This window comes from Molossus molossus, unplaced genomic scaffold, assembly GCF_014108415.1.
Source record: "Molossus molossus isolate mMolMol1 unplaced genomic scaffold, mMolMol1.p scaffold_m16_p_15, whole genome shotgun sequence".
Taxonomy (NCBI): Eukaryota; Metazoa; Chordata; class Mammalia; order Chiroptera; family Molossidae; genus Molossus; species Molossus molossus.
In genome coordinates this window covers 25,290,906-25,314,392 of record NW_023425350.1, presented here as the reverse complement: position 1 = coordinate 25,314,392, position 23,487 = coordinate 25,290,906, and the positions used below count along the sequence as shown (strand labels likewise).

The 23,487-nt window shown below is 40.6% G+C and overlaps 1 protein-coding gene and 1 pseudogene across 3 annotated transcripts in view; one reads left to right on the top strand and one right to left on the bottom strand.

The window, feature by feature from the left end:
* The first annotated feature begins 1,465 nt into the window (after positions 1–1,465).
* HNRNPLL (heterogeneous nuclear ribonucleoprotein L like) overlaps positions 1,466–23,487 on the top strand; it is a 44,803-nt gene continuing 22,781 nt past the window's right edge. For all 3 annotated transcript variants that reach the window (XM_036262968.1, XM_036262967.1, XM_036262966.1), the window contains exons 1-3: positions 1,466–1,687; positions 12,225–12,343; positions 21,129–21,366. In XM_036262968.1, coding sequence (XP_036118861.1) covers positions 1,493–1,687; positions 12,225–12,343; positions 21,129–21,366 — 552 coding nt within the window. In that variant the 5' untranslated portion in view covers positions 1,466–1,492. The remainder of the gene's footprint in view (positions 1,688–12,224; positions 12,344–21,128; positions 21,367–23,487) is intronic.
* Positions 8,691–8,934, bottom strand: LOC118630810 (annotated as a pseudogene).

Genomic DNA, 23,487 nt, shown 5'->3' with positions numbered 1-23,487 from the left:
TCTTTCTTTCTCTTTCCCAGAGGACATTAGGTTGTCTTAGATTTGTGACTCTCCTGAAAGATATACTGGATCTTTCTTTCTCTTTCCCAAGGAGCACTCATTCATCATTGTTGAACTCTAACTTGTGCTAGGGACTGTACAGGAACTAGGTTTGCAAAGATGAAAAGAGCACAGTTCCTGTCTTCAAGTGCTTTTAGTCTTTGAAACAGAACATCCTAAAACATAGGTATAACGGACCCGGTTGCAGAAAGAGAAAGCAGCAAGTAGAAGCTTGGAAGAGTCCTTAAGGCTCCACAGGGGAAGACAGCTGTGGTCCAAGGGACAAAGAGAATTGTGATAGGCTTTTGCATCTTTCAAAAATAACAATGTGAAATGGATCGTCCATAAAGGAAAGGATTGGGATGATGAAACTTTATAAGGAAGGTTTTAAAGATTTAATCAGAGCAGGGACTTACACAGGCATAGTTGTCAGGGAAGAAGAAAGGTCACATGACAAATGAGAGCTAACTGATCAAACTGACATTGGCCCGTGTGGAGCATCTTCTGCAGACTTGCACTTGCTGCATCTTGTCCTTGTTGACTACTGTTCGCCAATATCTAGTTAGAGGAAGAGAGCCCACTTCTTCTATCAGATTTTGCACACAGCATAGGGAGAAAGCTACCTTTATAGTTGCAAACCCTTTTCTCGCCCTCTCCCCCTGGAGTTTTAGGCGGTATGAGGCAGATCTGCAGGAAGTTTAGAGGTTTCCCTCTTTTCCATTAAATACAAAATCATTCAAATAGGGCGGTTAACACCCGCAGCCCTAAACCTCGCACGCCTCATCGCCTGCCCTCCGGGGTTCACTCCGCGCACAGCTTCTGGTTAGCCTAACAGTGTAAACGGCCGTGGGGCTGCAACCGCTCCCAGTCGGCACGCGGCGAGCGTTGCGCGCTCGGGACTCTTAGGCCAGGGTCAAGGAGCAAGGAGCAGGGAGGAAGGCGAGGCCGGGACGTGGGCTTTTGACGGACGACCCTTATAGCCAATTGGAAGCCTGGTCGGCTTCCCCCCTGCCAATAGGGAGCGAGACAAAGGTTGGGGGTGCGCTTCCCGCGGGCTGCGGCTGGATTCGATCCCACACAGCGACAGCGAAGGCAGGGGCGGGGGCGGAGGCTTGGCCTGGGCGACGGGCAGCGGATCCGGGGAGGAGGGAAGACCGGAAGCCGCGGTCTCGTCCCATCCTTAGATTCGCTCCCCCGGGCTGGGAGCGGACACAGAGGAGCGGGGTGAGGCTGAATGCTGGCTCCTTAGTGCAAGGGAGCGGCCGCTGGGGAGCCTCCTCCCCGGGCGCTCTCCGTACCCAGCCGGCGCCTGAGCACTCCGTCGCTGCGGGCGGCCCGGCTGCGCAGAGCTCGCTGGAGACGCGCTGCCCGCGGCAGGGACTGAGCGGCGGCCCCAGGCCCGCAGCGCCCCGCCTCCCCCACCCGCCTGCCCGCCGGTCCCTCCGCCGTCGCCATGTCCTCGTCCTCCTCCTCCCCCAGGGAGGCATACGAGGAGGATCGGGAGTACGAGAGCCAGGCCAAGCGCCTCAAGACCGAGGAGGGGGAGATCGACTACTCCGCGGAAGAAGGCGAGAACCGCAGGGAAGCGACGCCCCGGGGCGGGGGCGATGGCGGCAGCGGAGGCGGCGGCCGGAGCTTCTCACAGCCGGTAACAAAGCGCGGCGCCCCGTCCGCTGTGCCTGGCGGCTCCCCCGGGAAGCAGGGCCCGGTGGCGGGGACGGGCTCTGGGCCTCTCGCCCGCCTTGTTTTCCTTCACTGCTGCGCTGGCCCGGCTGGGGAGCGCCGGCGCTTCTCTTTGGGCTTCTATTATTCGCCCTACCTGTTCTGCGCATCCCGATCGGGAATCCGGCCCTGGCCTGGCCGCAGGCCCTGCGCGAGTCGGCTGCCGGCCCTGAACTTGGCGAGGGTCGCGGGAGGGGCGGCGGGGAGGCGTGGCTTCCGCTCCGGGGGCTTAGGTGTGCGGTGAGCTCTTTGTTAGTTTAACTGTTCCGGCGTCTGCACGACCCGCTCGCCCCGTTCAGCCCCTCTGCCTGCAGTGTCCGCGCGCTGGTCACGGTCACTGGATGGCTGCCTCTGCTCTCCGCCCGGGTCCGGAGGAGAGTCTGAGCAAATGACTACGCTCTGGCGCTCACACCCTAGTTCCCCTGAAGGTTCAACTTAAATTTTTAAAATTCTTGGCACATATGGCGTGCATGCTTTGCTATCCAGTTTTATGATTATTCCTTAGTACCGTTTTTTAGCTCTTCGGTTTTAAAAATACCAAGTAGGGACATCCCTACTTGAAAGGAAAACAAACCACCTCAGTTCTTCATTGACAGTTTATTTTATATTTGCGCCCCCCCCTTCCCCAAAAGGAACTGAACCCAGGACTGCATTAAACATACGCTCTTGGATTCTTGTTTCTCTCATCAAGAATGTTAGCTGGAGATGGAAGGAATGTGAAAATAGCACATAGTAACTCAGCTTCAGTTGGATGGAGACTTGAAGGAAACAAGCAAAGCAATTGTTTTTGCCCGTTTTGGGTGCATTAAACTGCCTTAGTGACTTAGATGTTCTTTAAACATTTAGCACATTCTAATTGTGATTTGATTCTTCATTTTTTTTGGTCTTTTTTTCCTTTTTTTAATTGTGATTTTTAAGAAAGCAAACTATGGGAAATTAATGAAATTATACACATGTTCTATATTAGATTAAAGTGTTTTTCTCCTTTGGTAAGAGGCAAATTAGAAACTTTTTAGCTATTGTTTGAATTTTTATGTAAAAAATTCTGATCTATAGTCCCCAAACTTCTGTTACAGTTTTCAGATATGATGATGTGATGGATAAGGTTGTAATACATTTGAAAAAAGGATCTCTTTCTTCCTCTAAATAAAATAGTTGTCTTATGGCTAGATATTACATTTGATTTTTGTGCCTAGCTATTTGGAATATTCAAAATGTAAGTTGAAAGTGTGAATAAAGAAAGAACATTTCTTCTTTAAAGAAATGCTCAAAGCCAATTCCATCGTGGAACTTGGAAGCAGTCATATAACTGATATTTAGATGCATTGAATCAGTGTGTTTATTTTGCCAAAAGTCTTGCTTGAGTTTTCGTGCAGCATCATGAAATGTCTTGGAAAGACAAATCAGTTATTAAACATTAAAAAAAACAAAACCAGATTAAACATTAAGCCAATAGTATAGGATGTTGAGAAGAAAATAATATATAATTAATATATCCAGAGAGAATTGTATCTAGCAATGGAAATAGCGTCAGGCAGGACTTGGGGGAAAGTCAGAAGTCAACTAGCATAAAATCTGTGTGATCTTGGGAAAGTCAGTTAACTGCTGGATTCTCTTAGTCTGTAAAATGTGAAAGTTGATCTACATGCCTTCCATACCTAAAGTTGTAATCCATGATTAATGTACTGCAGCTTTGAAATTACTTAGGCAGGAACTAATATATGCAGATTGAATTATAAATTCAAATTTTTGTTTCTTTTTTATTTTATCATTAGATAGAGTGGGAGTGTGGGAGGGAGGGAGAGAGAGAGACAGAGAGAAACATCGATGTGATAGAGCCACATTGACCAGCCGTCCCCATACGACCCCAACCAGGGCTGGGGATGAATTACAACCGAGGTACGTGCCCTTGAGCAGAATTGAACCTGCAACTCATTGGTCTTAGGACTGATGCTCCAACAGCTGAGCCAAACTGGCCAGGGCATAAATTCAAATTTTTGTTTATCTTACTGCTGTTAATGTTTCTTAAGGGAGGGTGAATTGCTTTATTTAATAGTAGAACCCACATTGCACTGTGAAATCTAATGAATGTGTAATTTTCCTGTTTTTAAACATTTTTCTTCATGTAATTTTTGGTTCTCTTTTGAAAACCTTACCACTGGAAACCTGTACATAATAAAATTCTATTAGGACAGGAATTTTCTGAATAGAAGTTTACTGTCTTCCACCTTGTATCTAGAAAGATGGTAATTCATCTAACTGAAAAGGGTTTGACTCAGCCCTAACGGTCCTTCAGCCCCCCTAGAGAAGAAATATCTCTGTGCTCAAACTGTTAAAAATAAATGTAGATTAGGTACAATGATGGGCAGTCTTTTCAACTCTAGTTGGAAGTTTGTAAAGTGCAAAGTAAGATTTACATTGTTTGGCTTTTCATAATTATTTTCACGAGTGCTTTAATAATATATTAACTAAATTTAAAGAGGAAAGTGAGTACATATTTAAGAAAAATAATGTTTCAACAAATGCTCCTAATTTAAAGATGAATTGGTCATTGTGAATGATCATGATGTTTTAAGGTATAAAGAGAAATGAGTTAATAGTTTAGATATGAGAAATAAGACATCCTTCAAATTCATGTCTTATGACACTTATTTTGAAGAGAGGAAATTCCCCAAGTGATTTAGATTCATTGGGCTACATTGTTGAACAAAGCTTGCTTATGGAGGTTTGTGCTATGTATTATACAATTACTTTATTCTTACAGAGTAAATGGTGTTTTTAAGTTTAGCAGGCATGACCTTCAAGATTATATTAATAGTAAATTTATGTATCTACTCACTTTTAAGAAAGCAGTTTGACAGAAGTAATTGAGGAATTGAATTGGGAGGTTACTTAGGAAAGATCTGCTTTTATAAAGACCAGTTTCAATAAAAACTTTTGGAGTACCAATTTACTTTGGAGACTTTCAAGTTTTTCTTTTAGTCTGTTCTGCTAGTGAGTAAACAGGAAATTAAAGATTGTTAAAGTGGTTTGTTTGTGGATGCAGTGAAATTTATTTTTCAGCTTTTATTAAATAGACTTACAAGATGGCAAAATGCCAAGATAAAAATATAGATCCTAGGATTTCCAAATAAAGGAATATGTATTATGTAGAGACTCTAGTTTGAATTTAAGATACACTATTATACTTTAATGTTCTAAATTACACTGATGATAGGAATATTATGATGGCTTATTGGATGAATAAGTGATAGGGGATGGGATGAGGTCACTTTGTTACTTTAGCTCCCACAGGAAAAGCTTAGAGACCATGACAGTGAACACAGTAACTATACTCTGTGGAATAAACCATTTCAAGGCTGTGTGCCCTAGAGTTAAGTGCCAGATCCTTGAGGCTTCTAGAGCAGTAAAATCTCCTTTAGCTAAATTGCTACAGTAAGTGAGGATTTTCAGGCCTAGTTTTGGGAAGAAATGAAAAGCAGTAGGTTCTACTATCTTTTGGTTTTATTTCTTCGTGTGAGTTTTATCTCTTCGTGAAAAGAGTTGTTAATAAAGGTATAAGCCCAAGCAAGGCAGGTGCCTTGGCCCTGCAACCAACATGCTTTAGAACTCAATTTATTACCTGTCACATGAGATGGTTGGATTAGATGAACACTTTGATCTCCTAACTCATTAAAAAAAAAAAATTCTTGAGCCCCTACTGTGTGCCAGGTGCAGTTCTCAGTGATATAATAGTAAAAAACATTCTGTATCTGAAAATCAATGAGTCTGCATCATTCATTGTTTTTCTTTTTCCTCTGTGAAATTGAATATAACTTGCAAAGCTTGCAGTTGCAGTCACAGCAACAACTCAGATGAACTTAAGCAAAACAAGAAGGGGGCAGGGGTAGGGAATCTATTGGCTCACATAGCTAGGAAAGCCAAGTTGTGGCACTAGTTTCAGGCATGGCTGGACCCAGGGATGTAGATGATGTCATAGAGACTTGATTGTGTCTCTTTCCATGTTTCAGCTCCATTTTTTTCTTTATTGATTTTAGAGAGAGGAAAGGAGAGGGAGAGAGAGAGAGAAACATCAGTGAGAGAGAACATTGATTGGCTGCCTCCTGCATGCCCCCCACTGGGGACTGGGCCCACAACCTGGGAATGTACCCTGACTGTGATCAAACCCAAGACCTCTTGGTGCATGGGTCGATGCTCAACCACTGAGCCACACTGGCTGGGCTCAGCTCTATCTTATAACTAGCAAATAAAGAAAACACTGTCTATTCCCTAGTGCCCATGTTTATCTCCTCGAATCAACCATTTCTTTTTTTTTTTTTTAATCTCCTGTTTTATTCCCTCAGCTAATCACTGTGCTATCTCTGAAGTTTGGGAGATGTTTCTATGTGATTGAGAATACCAATATAATAATATGGAGTTGACAAGGTTTTTTTTTTTCTTTCTTTTTTTGGCGTGTTTAGCCAGAAGTGGGAAGGGGTTCTGGGTAGGCAAAACCAAAGGGTTTATAGTACATGAGGGGAAAAAAAGATTATTTTTAAAAAGTTATTTGAGCCCTGGCCGGTTTGGCTCAGCGGTTAGAGCATCAGCCTGTGGTCCCGAGAGACCCGGGTTCGGTTCCCGCTAAGGGCATGTACCTTGGTTGCAGTTTGTCCCTGGCCCTGGTCGGTTGTGCGGGTGGCAGCCACTCGATGTGTCCCTTTCACATCGATGTTTCTCTCTCTCTCTCTCTCTCTTCCTCTCTCTCCCTCCCACTCTACCTGAACAAAAAATGTCCTCGGGTGAGGATTTAAAAAAAAAAAAAAAAGTTATTTGAATCATATGGCTGTTCTTTTTAATCTTTGCTCCGTTGGGTGATCAAATGTATCTAAAAACTTTGGATCCCGTATCTTGGATCTGCTATATCGTTTCTTTTAAACAGGAAAAGACCAAGTAAAGAGATGTGATTGTTTAATAAGAAAAAAATATAGTTAAACTCTAAACTTAGTGTATTTGCAGCTGCCCCTTAAAACTATTTTGTTCATGGTCTACAAATGACTTCAGATTTCTTATTATCAGTGTGTAGTATAGGTAGAAATAAGAAAAGAAAAAAGGGAGAGAGAAAAACATCTGTGTGAGAGAGACGCATCGGATTGGTTGCCTCCCGTACCGACCAGAGCCCCCCCCCCCACCAGGGCCGGGGAGCAAACCTGCAACCCAGGTACATGCCCTTAACTGGGAATCGAACCCACAATCCTTCAGTGTGTGGGTGGATTTTCTAACCACTAAACCACACCAGCTAGGGCAAAAAAAAATTTTTTTGAGAAAAGTCAGCATAAAGCACTTTAATTGCAATACAAAAACTTGCAGGGGTGGGGGGGTAGGCAGCAATGATTTATTTCACCAAATCACTACACAGGACAACAAAGGAGTGAGATGGGGGTGGGGAAGGGGGGGGAAGGAAGAGCGGGAAGCTGAGCATCAAAAAGCAGGAGATGCTGAAGCTATGTTGATCAGCATAGCGTCATTTTCTTTCATATATATTATTTTTTAAAATTCATCTTTATTGAAAGTATAATAGGTGTCCCCCCCTTTCTTTCTCCACTGATCCGCCCCCCCCACCCACACACATCATTTTCTTAAGACAACATTTAAGGCTTTGTCATGGATGGCTGGACTCTTGTTGGGTGGTTCCGGTCTGCAAACAGCACCTTCAATTTAAACTTTCAATTAAAGTTCTTAAAATTTAGGAAGTGGAACCTCTATAAAAGTCTTGAATATCTTAGGAAAGAAAACCACACACAGGATGGGGTGGGGAACCAAGCCATGAAGAAGGCTTCAGAGGTTCCTGCTGGCCCAGGGACAGATGCCTATAGTGTCCAACATCACTGATTTGCTTTTAAAAGGCAGAGGGTTTAAAGGGAGAGTGTGATGGGGCAGTGGAGGCAAGGGCTTTCTCCCTCCCCCCTTCAGTTTCGGGTAGGGCTCTTAAATCAACCCAAAGACATCAGTCAACTTGGAGATAATTTGGACCTCAACAGCAACTCAAATCTGGCTTTGCAGCTCAGCAGCAAGAATGTTTACTATAGCGGTTAGAGCGTCGGCCTGTGGTCCAGAGAGACCCGGGTTCGGTTCCCGCTAAGGGCACGTACCTCGGTTGCAGTTTGTCCCTGGCCCTGGTTGGTCATGCGGGTGGCAGCCACTTGAAGTGTCCCTTTCACGTCGATGTTTCTCTCTCTCTCTCTTCCTCTCTCTCCCTCCCACTCTGTCTGAACAGAAAATGTCCTCGGGTGAGGATAAAAAATAAAAATAATAAAAAAAAAAAGAATGTTTACTATATAGTAGATAAAAAATATTATCCAAAAATAAAAGATTCTTGCGTCCCCCCGCACCAGTTCCTAGTCTGAAGTTAACCCATTACTTGTGCTGTTACTCCTTGACTAATACTTAATTGGAAACCTAGATCCAAAAGATTGCATCTTCATCCCAAAATGAAAAAAAAAAGAATAACTTGAGGTTTATTGTATATAGTTTAGAGCAACACACACACGAGGAGAAAGAGGAAGGACACATTCAGAGCAGATGTTCATGTAGAGAGTATAGTGGAACATCAGGAAAAGCTCCAGCAGATCCCTACGTGGCACATCCGAGAACAGAGCGCTCAAGGAGTAGGCCATTACTGTCATTCCAGTTTTTTTTTTTTTTTCTTTTTTTTTTATCCTCACCTGAGGACATTTTTCCATTTTTTGTTCAGGTAGAGTGGGAGGGGGAGAGAGGAAGAGAGAGAGAAACATCGATGTGAAAGGGACACATCGAGTGGCCGCCACCCGCACGACCAACCAGGGCCGGGGACAAACTGCAACCGAGGTACATGCCCTTAGCGGGAACCAAACCCGGGTCTCTCGGGACCGCAGGCCGAAGCTCTAACCGCTGAGCCAAACCGGCCAGGGCTGTCATTCCAGTTTTAGAAGCTCTCTGGCAAAGACCAGAGTGGCATTTGGTGGGATGATGACTGGGTGCCCAGTAGAACCATGGGCATAGTCTGGGGAGATAGTCTGTCAGTTTGGCTCTCTGCACCATACTCATCTGGTTAACCCCTTCTTCCCAGCCTCTGATCACCTTCTGCTTGCCTAGCATAAACTTAAAGGGCTTATTTCTGTCCCCGAGGAAATCAGATATATTTCCATCTTCAAGCATCCCCGTGCAGTGCACCACGCAGGTCTGGCCCTGCTTTGGGAAAGTGTGTACCATCTCCCCGTGTGCTGCCTTGGCAGAAACCGAGGTGGCTGTGGCCCCAGCAGGAGACCAGAAGCATGATGGGCCAGGGTGGACCAAGACCCAACCTGGTGATGGCTGTGGTTATAGAGCTTTGCTTGTCCCAAGAAAGTATTGATTTAAGAAAAGTATTTGGGAGGGCAGAACAGATGGGTGAAAATACAGTTTGAAAAGATATCCTTAATATGCCAGTTTTATATTTGGAAACAACCCTAGGGTTTTTTTTCTTTTAAAATGAACTACAGAAAGGGTGAGAAATTTTAAAATTCAAGAAAAGGAGACATAATTTAAAATGGAGAAATACCAAGGTAGGTAAATCATGAATGGCAAATTTATTGAGTGGGAATAAGGGAAATACAAGGGGTATGGGATGTTTTCTGCCTTGAGGTTGAGATAATCATATCTTCTCCTAAATACCATATTGATAGCATTCAGTATTTTCCAACTTTTATAGAATGGCTTGAGTCCCCATCTGTTTCACTTGGGAAGTATAATTAAATAATTATTAAAGTCAGATCTTTTGAGGGATTTTTAAGTTGGTCCTGTAATCCATTTCTTTGTGAGAAGTCCAATTTGAAAAAAAGTTATGTTCTTTAGTACTATATACAAGATAGTCGTTATCCATGATGGAAAGGGAGGTAGGAGGAGGAGATGTGTTCAACTGAGTGGTAGTTTCATTATTAGACTGGGTAGTAAATTATATTGTTCTTTGTACCCTTCTGTAGGTCTTAAATATTGTATGATAAAATGTTTTCCTAACTTTTTGTTGTATAAAATGTTCAATTAAGATGTAGTTTTTAACATTTTGTTATTTGGGATTTTTATCTCTATATATGTCTGTATTTGAGTACATACATGTTTTTCTAAACTATTTGAAAGTAAGTTATAGACATCACATTTATCCTTAGATATCCCAGCTATTCCTAAGAATAGAGATACTCTTTCCTATATCATTACCATTATCATGGTACTAAGACAGTAATCACATTATATAATCTAATATCCTATTTAAGTTCTCCAGTTGTCCCTAGGATGTCTTTTACAGCAGTTTTTATCTATTATAACATGAAGGCTCATATATTGCATTTGATTCTTTTTAGTTGCAGTCTGAAATTTTTCTTCCACTGTTTTTTGATACTAACTTCTTGAAGAGTATCAGTTTTCTTTTGCATTTTACCTTTGCCAGCTGATTTCTAAGGCTCAATGGAGATGACTATCTTATTTCTTGCTTTTTATTATTGTCTAATTATTTTTAGAATAAAACTTGTTATTTATATTTTAAATGTAGATCTGAATTCAGGTTTTTGGTTTTATTTAGTGCTCTCTTCCTACAATATTGTTGTCCAGTTATATTTAAGAGCTTAATTGTGATAATGTGCATTTTGTTGTTGAATTTCATGTAGGCAGGATTTCATTTTTTTTTTTTTTTTATCCTCATCCGAGGACATTTTTCCATTTTTTGTACAGACAGAGTGGGAGGGAGAGAGAGGAAGAGAGAGAGGGAAACATCGACGTGAAAGGGACACATCGAGTGGCTGCCACCCGCACGACCAACCAGGGCCGGGGACAAACTGCAACCGAGGTACATGCCCTTAGCGGGAACCGAACCCGGGTCTCTCGGGACCGCAGGCGGACACTCTAACCGCTGAGCCAAACCGGCCAGGGCGGATTTCATTTGTTAAGGTTGCTAAGAGAATGTTGTTTTACATAGGGAAAAATAAGAATGATTTATTTTAGCTCTGGCCAGTTTGGCTCAGTGGTAAGCGTCAGCTTGCGGACCAATGAGTCCCGGGTTCGATTCCAGCCAAGGGCACATGCCTCAGTTATGGTTCGTACCCAGCCCTGGTCGGGGTTGGGCGGGAGGCAGCCATTCGATGTGTCCCTCTCACGTCGGTGTCTCTCTCTCTCCCCCTTCTCCTTCCTCTCTCTCTACCTAAAGATAAATAGAAAAATATCCCCAGGTGAGGATAAAAAAAAAAAGAATGATTTATTTTAAATATCTGTAAGCATAGAAGAGACTAAATGTGAGTAATTCAAATGAAATTCTGAGGATTGAATTAGTATTTGCAAAGGAATAAAATTGTTGACTGTGACAATCATGTACCATGGTTACTTTACATATTTAAATCATTTCTTTCCTTTAAACTCTGACATAATTTTTTATTGGCAACACATAAGTCTATTTTTCTAGACTTTATAATAATAAATTATAATAATTTATTATAATAAAATAATTTTATTATAATAATTATAATTTAAAAAATTGGTATGTCTTTTGAAATAGCCATAAAGGGATTTGATTTTCTTAATATGATTCTTAAGTTTTATAGTGATTTAAGTTTCGTTTGATTGGAGGACAAAAAAAACATTTCATTTAATAGATTTTTGGGATATATATGTATACACACACACGTGAATTAATTGTACGTGGAAGTCATTTCTGAAATGATGCAAGAGAGGTGCCCAGTGGCTAGCTGTAAATATAAATCTTTGTTTAGTAGAATTTGAATAAGTAAATGAGAGAGCTATTTTACTTTTCAAAGTAATTCTCCTATAGTCCCTTTTAAAATAAATTATAAGAACATATACTTACATTTTAAAACTTCCTGCTGAGCATATTCAAAGATGCAGAATACCCCATAGAAGTCCTGGAAGGTTTTTGTTTCTGCATATTCCCTGTTCATCAACAAGGAATGGTACCTTGTGTAAATTTAAGTTGTCAGGTGTACTGTTGAGTAAATTCAAGTAATAATGGGACTTGGTAACCAGTTAAACAAGGACAAAAGATGATATAAATCTACTGTATTACAGGATAAATAAAGTTTATTATCTTTATGTTAAAAATTTTAAATTGGGACTATTTGTGCATTTGGACTACTTGAGATTTTGATTTTTTGGAGGTAAAACTATGAAATTATGAGTATAAAATGTATTTCCAGTATTAGCATGCTCTGTGTCATCTGCTGAAATTTTTTTCTGAGATTTTCTTAAGTTAAAATAAGTTATTAAGTTATTTTTACTTCTTATTGAGAAAGAATGCCCCCTTTTAAGACATCAAAGTTTTCATGCCAGACGTTTAATTGGTGATTTTACTTTTAGGTCCTTTTGCTAACTTTTAAAAAATGTTTGCTTTTTAAGGCAGAGCTGAATGTACTAAAAGATGCCATTTGGATTTTTAAAGTTTAAAATTACAAATTATTTTCTCTTGCTAGGAGGCAGGTGGAAGTCATCATAAAGTTTCTGTTTCACCCGTTGTTCATGTTCGAGGACTCTGTGAATCTGTGGTGGAAGCAGATCTTGTGGAGGCTCTGGAAAAATTTGGGACAATATGGTAAGGACAATAGGGACTTCATAAAACTTTATAAAACTGAACATAGTATGGTAGAAAAAGCCTTGCTTGGTTGCAACTGCCTTGACCTTGAACTCTGGCATATATCAAGTTTGATTTTCACAGTATTTCTTTGGAATCTTGTTTTTAACCTTTCTGAGATGGTGCATGGATGTCTTTTTGTGGCTATGATCACCTGTCACTCCCCAACCAGGTTGTATGTAAAATTGATTATTGCTTCTTTTAGCTGATTTTCAAATGAGTCCATGATTCCTTAAACACTGCTTTAAACGAATGAGTTGATTACACTCTTCATCTTCAAAGTTTATAGTGGTTAGTGGTACTTAAATACTGATTTAAAAAAAATTATTTTGAAATACTTAGGAATTGGCAACTAAGATTGGATAGAGGAAGGGTAGGCATTACTTGCTTAGCTACATTTTGCTGTGAGTTATGAGATCATGAGAAGTCAGTATTTTATCCTAGCTTGTTCTCAGTTTGTGTTTTTTTTTACTGTTTTTTTTCTTTCTTTTTTTTTAAATCTTTATTGTTGAATGTAAAATGTATTACAGATGTTCCACATTTTTCCCCCATTGACCCCCTTCCTCCCCACTCCCGCCCCCCTCCCGCCTTTTCCCACACTATTGTCTGTGTCCATTGGTTATGCATATAAGTTCTTTGGTTTATCTCTTCCCACCACCCCAACCCCTTTCCCTTTGAGGTTTGTCAGTCTAGCAATGAATTTGTACTTCTTAATCTCTTCACTTTTTTCACCCATTCCTCCCACCCCCATTCCAACTGGCAACCAACAAAATGTTCTCTGTATCTATGAGAATGTTTCCGTTCTACCGGTTCATTTTGTTTGTAGATTCATTGTTGATAGATATGTATTCATTGCCATTTTGTTTGTTCATGTATCTTTTTCTTCAAAAAGACCCTTCATCATTTCATATAATAACGGTTTGGTGGTGATGAACTCCTTTAACTTTTTCTTGTCTGGGAAAGTCTTTATATGGCCATCAATTCTAAATGACAGCTTTGCAGGATAGAGTAATCTTGGTTGTAGGTTCTTGCTTTTCATCACTCTGAATATTTCTTGCCACTCCCTTCTGGCCTGCAAAGTTTCTTTTGAGAAATCAGCTGACAGCCTTATGGGAACTCCCTTGTAGATAACTAGCTGCCTTTCTCTTGCTGCTTTTAAGATTCTCTCTTTGTCTTGAACCTTTTGCATTTTGATGATGATGTGTCTTGGTGTGGGCCTCTTGGGGTTCATCTTGTTTGGGACTCTCTGTGCTTCCTGGACTTGTATGTCTGTTTCCTCCACCAAGTTAGGAAAGTTTTCTGCCATTATTGTTTCAAACAGGTTTTCGATTTCTTGTTCTCGCTCTTCTCCTTCTGGCACCCCCAAGATGCGAATGTTGGCACGCTTGAAGTTGTCCCAGAGGCTCCTTACACTATCCTCATTTTGTTGGATTCTTTTTTCTTTTTGCTGTTCTGATTGGGCATTTTTTGATTCCTTATATTCCAAATCGATGGTTTGCTCCTTGGATTTATGTACTCTATTATTGAAGCTGTGTAAATTATTCTTTATTTCAGTTAATGCCTCCTTCAATTCTAACTGTGCATCCATGATTTCTGACTGGTCCTTTTTTATGCTCTTGAGGCCCTCACTAAGTTCACTGAGGTTCTCACTAAGTTCATTGAGCATCCTTATAAGCAGTATTTTGAACTCAGCATCTGTTAGGTTCCTTTTCTCCATTTCACTTAGTTCTTTTGGGGTTTTGTTCTGTTCTTTCATTTGGGACCTGTTTCTTTGTCTCCTCATTTTGGCTGCCTCCCTGTGTTTGTTTCTGTGTATTACTTAACAAGAGGTATGGGGCTCGCTGAGACCAGATGCTGCTCGTTTGAAAGAATTTAGGAAAAACCTGAAGCAGGATCCAAGACAGGCCAATCCTATGGTTAAGCAAGTGGCAACAGCTTGGGTGGGCCTGAAAGTTGGGTGGGCCTGAAAGTTGGGTGGGCCTGAAAGTTGGGTGGGCCTGAAAGTTGGGTGGGGCGGGGCGGGGCCTCAGGGAATCACCAGAGCGGGGCTACCAGTGTGAGCCAGGTTGCTGGAGTCCCAGATATGGCTTCAGTCTGCCCACCCCAGGGAAGGGCTCACCAAAGGAATAAAGGCCTCTGACAGCATGTTTGTCCCGGAGAAAGCCCCCTCTCCAGCCCTTGCTCCAGTGCCAAACAGCTCAGTTCTTCCCTGTGTGTCTCTGGTGCCCCTCGAGAGCTGCCTCCCCTCCAGGCTTAGAGGGAGTGAGTCCGATAAATCCTTGCGCGGGCCCTTTAAGGAGCTGCCTGGGGCTCCAGCTGCTTCAGCCTCCCTGAGCCTCAGTTCCCGCTGGTTTTTCCAGCCAGAAGTTATGGGGATTCTCTTCCTGGCACTGGAACCCTGAGCAGGGCACCTGATGTGGGACGGGGACCCCTCAGTCCTCAGGAAAGACCTTCCCAGCTGAGGTGTCCTCCTGATTTTTATCCACCACACTTGGGTGTGGGACCAGCCTGTCGCGCCGCCGCCCCTCCTACCAGTCTCCATGTGGCTGCTGCTTTAATCCCGTAGTTGTAGGACTTCCATTCAGCTTGATTTCAGGCGGTTTTGAATGATGGTTGTTCTGTAGTTTAGTTGTAACTTTGATGTGGTTGTGGGAGGACACGTTTACCTACGCCGCCATCTTCAGTTTGTGTTTTATATTCACTCAGGCTCCTCCTTTCTCTTACCACAGCTGGTGTGTGCTTAAGAATATTGACTTAAGTGAAAACATAATTAGAAAAGTGAACCTGCAACCAAAAATAGATACTTAAAAATTCTTTTAAAATTATTTTGGGAGTATGTCCGCTTCTTAGCATGGATGATCTAGAGTTGATTTTTATTATTTTTTTTCTTGATAAATATGTTTGGGGTTTTTGTTTTAGGCCTCAGTGACACAGACTAAATCAAAATATATAAACAGGAGAGAAATTGCACTATAATTGATGTGATAGCTTGATTGCTTCAATTTTATAAAAATTTATATGGAATTTTTGTGTATTGAAAGGATGATGCATAAATAGATGATAAGGGAGTGATCAGAGATGTCCAACAGAAAAGAATCATTGCTCCTGAGGAGTAGGAGTAGTTTTCAGTGATACCTTTTATCATGGCATCTTTTTTATCAATCTCTTTGATGATTTCATCAAAAGATAGATAACTCGGCACACCTGTTATCTTAAACTTATGTACCTCGGAAATCACTGACTGATATATATTATTTGTCCTTGGAGGTACAAATTGGGAATCCACATGGGCATAAGAAAACTCATTTCTCGAAGTATCACTAAGATGACCATATCATGTCTTAGTCATTTGGAGTGGATTTTGGAAGTTAAGTCTGTCCGGAGAGTTATGTATTGAAGCAGACTCCTTGGACCTTATTTAGATTTGGCACTAGACTAACTCCATTAACTATGAGGACCTTCTGAGTGGTGCATTGTCCCATGGAGTTATAAAGAGACGGTTATTTCTGGTTTATTTTTCTTTTGTTCTGATATATTTAGGGCTTTGAAAGTTATTTTCTTATAGCCAAGAAATACTGAAGCAATGTGAGAAAAACAAGTTGATGAGAAAATATAGTTGGAGACTTTGATGTTAATTATGACCATGACCTGAATGTTACAATTAAAGAAATAGAACTATGTGTTTGAGTTGGTGAGTAATTTGAGTTACTTTTGGGTGGACTGTTCAGTTTTAGACTCTGTACTGTTTGATACTTCATCCGTAGTAAAGTGTTCCATATATAAATGTTATTTGGTTAACTTGCCTAGTACATCATTCTGCCCTCAAGATTGGTAGTTATGTGGATAGAAAAGTGAAATCATTGGAACAAAGAAGTGTATAATTAAGAACTTAATTGGCATAAATATGAATATTAGGAGTTTCAGGTGTATGAAATGATGCTGAATAAACGACTGCTATTAAAGCTGAAAGAACTGCCGGCCAGTGTGGCTCAGTGGATTGAGCATCGTCCCACGCACTAAGAGATCACTGGTTCAATTTCCCATCGGGCACATGTCCGGGTTTCGGGCAGCCGATTGATGTTTCTCTCTCACTCTCCCTTCCCCTCTCTCTAAAAAAATCAATAAAAACATATTTAAAATTTTTTTAGAAAGCTAAAAGAACCTTGAATAGCCTCCAATGAAAAGCAGGTGTTTTGCTTCAAAATATTGTATTTATAGAACCTTGCTGTTTGTTTATTTTGTGATGTGTAATTATAAAGATTATATAGAAACTGTTCATATTTAAAAAGGTGAATCATCAAATTCAACATTTAGTAAATCTGTTACCTAAAAACTAGATGCATAGGAAAGAAGTTCAAGAGAAATTATTAACAAGATGTTGAGAATGATTGTGTCAGAATAATAAAATTGCTATATATTTTGTTTTTATTCTGTAGTATATTAATGTATTATAATCAAAAGAATATTTAAAAATATATACTGAGTCTTTTTTTCTCTCTTCCCCTCGTCCATGTATTTATTTTTATTCCCCCTCCCATTAAAGGAGGGGATGCTAGGTAGTGATTAGTTTAAAATTTTATAACAGAACTTTTGAGACCTAATTTGCGTAGTAAATCTTTTGCCTCCTCCTGTTTTTATTTTAAATTTAGTCAGCATGTCTTGAGCTGTAAGTTGAAAGCACCCACCATGTCCCTTAGCCTTTTTGTCTATTTTCTTTTCTCTTTGGTCTGTCAATCTTTATATTAATGCTTTTCAAAGATTTTTAAAAAATTATATACCAGACAATTTAAGTGGATTCTTAAAATATCTGTGATACTTTGATTTTCCTTTCTCTGTCTTCATGGGAGACCACTTTCCTGGGTAACTTTTTTAACTTTTAAGTCTGTGCTTCCACCTCACTTCTTATTGTAGTTCTAGAAAGCAGTTTTACACTGACAGATCGATAACAGGCCAACAAATAATTTATTTTTTTATCTTTATAATTTTTCTTCCCAAAAAACCATAGGCCATTACTAACATATTTACTTGGTATTATCAGTTATCTATTAAACCAACTTATATTTGTAATAGAATATTTATTTTTTAAAAAATTCTTTAGCATAGACCTGATTCCAGGGTTTTCTATTTTTATGTACTCAAGACTTTAGAACTTCAGCAAGGAGTAAAGGGAACGTTTCTCTCTTAGGACTTATATTTTGTATCTATAGGGTGACTCTTTAAACCCAAGGCTTTATTGTTTCTGTATTTTCTTCTTTAATTTTGCATGATGTGAGTGGGGAGAGCTAACAAGCCTCATAGACCAACAAATATTGATTGAATGCCTGTTATGTGCCAGGCTCTTTTTTATAGATTTTGAGGCTATAAAGATGAATGAGGCAAGGCAAGCAGTTTGTGTAACTATAATCTTGGTTACAGTCCTTCCAAGTTTTATAAATGAGGGGGATGAAATTCATAAGCAATTACATAATTTGTCAGGCTACTGAGTGGTCTGTTTTTTAAACCATTTGCCTATTTCTAAAGTGTAGCAGTAGGTCCCGGATGCCTGATTGAGCAGCAGTGTTGTCACCAGGGACTTGACCTGAGGTTATTTCTTCGGCCTTCCACTATTATAAAGACCATGTTAACTGTATTTAAAAACATTTTTAAGGTTCTTGTTTCTGTGAGTAGAGGACATGTTTTTCCCCTCTTGTGATCTCCATGCTCTGATTTCTCTCTTGCCTTCTTTCATTTAAAAAAAAAAAATTGTTTTATTTATTTTTTATCTCTATTGTTGAATGTATTACAGATGTTCCTTATTTTTCCCCCATTGACCCCGTCCTCCTCACTCCCGCCCCCTCCTGTCTTTCCCCACACTGTTGTCTATGCCCATTGGTTATGCATATATGCATATAAGTTTTTGGTTTATTTCTTTCCACCCTCCAGTCCCCCTTCCCTTTGAGGTTTGTCAGTCTAGCAACCAATTTGTACTTAATCCCTTCACCTTTTTCACCCATTCCCCTAATCCCCCTAGCTGGCAACCAACAAAATGTTCTCTATATCTATGAGAATGTTTCTGTTCTGCTTGTTCATTTTGTTTGTAGATTCAATTGTCAATAGATATGTATTCATCGCCATTTTGTTTGTTCATATTTTTTATCTTTTTCTTCAAGAACACCCTTCAGCATTTCATATGATGATGGTTTGGTGGTGATGAACTCCTTTAGCTTTCCCTTGTCTGGGAAAGACTTTATATGTCCATCGATTCTAAATGACAACTTTGCAGGATAGAGTAATCTTGGTTGTAGGTTCTTGCTTTTCATCACTCTGAATATTTCTTGCCACTCCCTTCTGGCCTGCAAAGTTTCTTTTGAGAAATCAGCTGACAGCCTTATGGGAACTCCCTTGTAGGCAACTAACAGCTTTTCTCTTGCTGCTTTTAAGATTCTCTCTTTGTCTTGAACCTTTTGCATTTTGATAATGATGTGTCTTAGTGTGGGCCTCTTGGGGTTCATCTTGTTTGGGACTCTCTGTGCTTCCTGGACTTGTATGTCTGTTTCCTTTACCAAGTTAGGGAAGTTTTCTGCCATTATTGTTTCAAACAGGTTTTCGATTTCTTGTTCTCTCTCTTCTCCTTCTGGCATCCCCAAGATGCAAATGTTGGCACGCTTAAAATTGTCCCAGAGGCTCCTTACATCATCCTCATTTTTTTGGATTTTTTTTTTCTTTTTGCTGTTCTGATTGGGTGTTTTTGCTTCCTTATATTCCAAATCAATGGTTTGCTTCTTGGCTTTACCCACTCTACTATCGAATGTGTGTAAATTATTCTTTATTTCAGTTAGTGCCTCCTTCATTTCTGACTGGTCCTTTTTTATGTTCTTGAGGCCCCTCACTAAGTCCATTGAGCATCCTTATAACAGTGTTTTGAACTCAGCATCTGTTAGGTTTCTTATCTCCATTTAACTTGGTTCTTTTCCTGGGGTTTTGTCCTGTTCTTTCATTTGGGACCTGTTTCTTTGTCTCCTCATTTTGGCTGCCTCCCTGTGTTTGTTTCTGTGTATTACTTAACGAGAGGTATGGGGCTAGCTGAGACCAGATGCTGCTTGTTTGAAAGAATTTAGGAAAACCTGAAGCCGGATCCAAGACAGGCCAATCCTATGGTAAAGAAACTGGCAACAGCTGGGTAGGCCTGGAAGTTGGGTGGGGCGGGGCCTCAGGGAATCACCGGGGCGGGGCTACCAGTGAGAGCCAGGTTGCTGGAGTCTCAGATATGGCGACTGTCTGCCGCCCCAGCGAAGGGCTCACCATAGGAATAAAGGCCTCTGACAGCACGTTTGTCCCAGAAAAAGCCCCCTCTCCAGCCCTCGCTCCAGTGCCAAACAGCTCAGTTCTTCCCTGTATGTCTCTGGTGCCCCTCGAGCTGCCTCCCCTCCAAGTTTAGAGGGAGAGAGTCCGATAAGTCCGTGCGCGGGCCCTTTAAGGAGCTGCCTGGGGCTCCAGCCACCTCAGCTTCCCTGAGCCTCAGTTCCCGCTGGTTTTTTCAGCCAGAGGTTATGGGGATTCTCTTCCTGGCACTGGAACCCTGATCAGGGCACCTGGTGTGGGACGGGGACCCCTCAGTCCTCAGGGAGGACCTTCCCAGCCGAGGTGTCCTCCTGATTTTTATCCGCCACACATGGGTGTGGGACCCGCACATCGGCCTCCACCCTCCTACCAGTCTGGATGCCGCTTCTTTAATTCCGTAGTTGAAGGACTTCCATTCAGCTTGATTTCAGGCGGTTTTGAATGATGGTTGTTTTGTAGTTTAGTTGTTACTTTGATGTGGTTGTAGGCGGACACAATACCACGTTCACCTACACCTCCATCTTGACCTTTGTCCCTCCTTTCATTTCTTTATTTTTTTTAAAAAATTTTTTGAGGGAGAGATAGAAACATTCATGAGAGAGAACATCAGTTGGCTACCTCCTGCATGGCCCACAACCTGAGTATGTGCCCTGACTGGGAATTGAACCAGCAACCTCTTGGTGCATGGGTTGACGCTCAACCACTGAGCCACACTGGCTTGGCCATTTCTTTATTTTTCATTTCATGTATTAAAATGCATTCCTACTCCCAAGAGTGTACAGTGAAAAGTAAATACTTCACCTTCTTGTCCATAGGCAACCATGATTACCATATTCTAGTGTCTATCTTTTCACATTCTTTAATATTTAAAATATTTGGGGGAAGACTATTGGTATGAAATTTGGTCACTTTGCAATTACTTTTGTTTATCTTTGGTTCTCTGTTTTTAGTAGGATAAGTGAAAGTGTAGTAATTTGTTAGAGTGGGCACTTATTTATTTGGAAAAATTAGTAGAGGTAGTAGTTTCTATTTTTAGGGGTCCCATCTGCTAAACTTCTGTTGGGTTTTATCACTGTTGGTTTCTGTAGCTAGATATTTTCTAATGCCACTGGGGAGTGGCAGCCTGAGGAATAAACTGGGTGGTGTCATTAGTAACTGATAACAGAAAATTGTTCCTGAGGAAGGCATGAAAGGCATAACCTTTCAATCATAGGAGGATAAGCTTTCAAATATGCACCATCTACCCGGTAGAGCACAATTTATTTGGATGATTTAAGAGTTGACTGACCTCGGATACAGCTGGTGAAGAATACTAATCTGTATGATTTGATACATTTTTAATAAAGTCTACTTTTACTTGATTGAAAACAGATAATGTTAATTGAAATTATTCTATTTGGGTATTCCCTCCCAATCTCCCTTTCAGCTATGTGATGATGATGCCATTTAAACGACAGGCTCTAGTGGAATTTGAGAACATAGATAGTGCCAAAGAGTGTGTGACGTTTGCTGCAGATGAACCTGTGTACATTGCTGGTCAACAGGCTTTTTTCAACTATTCTACAAGCAAAAGAATCACTCGGCCAGGAAATACTGATGATCCATCAGGAGGCAACAAAGTTCTTCTATTATCAATTCAGAATCCTCTCTATCCAATTACAGTGGTATGGATTTTTAATATGACAAACTAAATTAGAAGTGATTTTGCCCTAGCCGGTTTGGCTTAGCAGTTAGAAAATTAGCCTGGGGACCAAAGGGTCTTGTGTTAGATTTCTGGTCAAGGGCACGTACGTGGGCAACCAGTTGATGTGTCTCTTTCACATAGATGTTTCTTTCTCTCTTTTTCTCTCTCTGTCTCCCTTCCACTCTATTTAAAATCAATGGAAAAATATCCTTGGGTGAGGATTAATTTTTTTTTTTTTAAAGTGAATTTGGAGTTTGCCGCTAGAGTGACTGACATAATTTTCTTCACTGCCGTCTAGACATTTTAAAATAGTGGTTGTTTCGCCCTGGCCGGTTTGGCTCAGTGGTTAGAGCATCCGCCTGCGGTCCCGAGAGACCCGGGTTCGGTTCCCGCTAAGGGCATGTACCTCGGTTGCAGTTTGTCCCCGGCCCTGGTCGGTCGTGCGGTCGATGTGTCCCTTTCACATCGATGTTTCTCTCTCTCTCTCTCTCTCCCCCTCCCACTCTACCTGAACAAAAAAGTGTCCTCAGGTGAGGATTAAAAAAAATAAAATAAAATAAAATAGTGGTTGTTTTTAGAATTATTAAAATTAATCTTAATTTTTTTTTCTTTTTTGATTTTACAGACAGAGGAAGTGAGTGGGAGAGAGAGAGAGAAACATCGATGAGAGAGAACATCGACTGGCTGCCTCCTGCATGCCCCCACACCGGGGGTCAGTCCCACAACCTGGGCGTATGTCCTGACCAGGAATTGAACTGGCAACCTCTTGATGCATGGGTCGATGCTCAACCATTGAGCCACACAGGCCGGACTTTTTTATTTTGAAAAAAAATTATTTTTTAATTAATCTTAATTTTGATTACTAAGTTTAATGAACAAAAGAAATGGTGAGCCCTGACACTAAAAAGGTCAGAAGCACAGTTGTCATAAATAAATAAGCACATTTAAAATAAGCACATTTAGCCCAGCCAGTGTGGCTCTGTGGTTGAGCGTTGACCCATGCACCAAGAGGTTGCTGGTTCGATTGCCAGTTGGGGCACATGCCCAGGTGTGGGCCAAATCCCCAGTGGGTGGCCAGCCGATGTTCTCTCTCATCGATGTTTCTATCTCTCTCTCCCTCTCCCTTCCTCTCTCTCTAAATATCAATAAAGAAAAAATAAGCACATTTAGAGCATCAGTGTTAGCTGTTTCTAATAAGGGATTAGACAGACTTGTTGGAAATGATCCAAGAATTCTCTCATTGTTCATATGCCAGTCAAGAGCACCTACCAGGTAATGACAGACTCCTCCATAGTATAGTAAGATGCATATGTCATTACTATAAGGTGTTTTGATATAGAGCTTGTTAAAAGCTGACCTGGTTTACTTAAAATTCCCTGCTTCACCCTTTTAAAAAATGATGTTAGTAGAATTTTAAAAAGGATTCATGTTCTGAACCAGTTGAGTGTCCTATTTTATAATCACATGCTGTTTCACAATAAGCTAATGACGCAGACCCTTGGTTTTTGTAATGAATAAAATATCACAGTAAGGGAAACTTCAGTTAGTATTTCTAGTATAAGGGTAAATGATATTGGGACATACATTTAAATAGTATCTTATACTTTAAGTTTAATTAAACAATTATCTTTATAATATTTATAGACTTAATATACAGTGTAAATAGATATACAGTATTTGGTGTTTTGAGAAAAAGAATGTAACTTAATCTAGTACAACTATTCTTATACAAGTTTGTTTATTGTTGTATCCCTAGTACCTAATGGTACGGCTGTGTAATTGTAGGTATTCAACAAATTTCTTGAAAGGTGAAGAATTGTTCCTCTTAGGGTATTTAAGTTCTCTCTTAGGTAATTCGGGTATCTTGTTTGATGTCATCTAACACTGTATAAAAGATCTTCCCTGGGTCTTTTCTGAATAGCCATTGTTCCTTGAAAAATGGATACTGAATTGTTCTCTACTACCCCTTGATAAATACTTATTACCATAATTCAAGTGATTATATGAAACATTTCAGAGTCATATTTGGAAAAAACAAATTAATTGATTACATTTTTGGTATTAATTGTGTATAGTCAGTATATTAGTCACCTATTAAGAA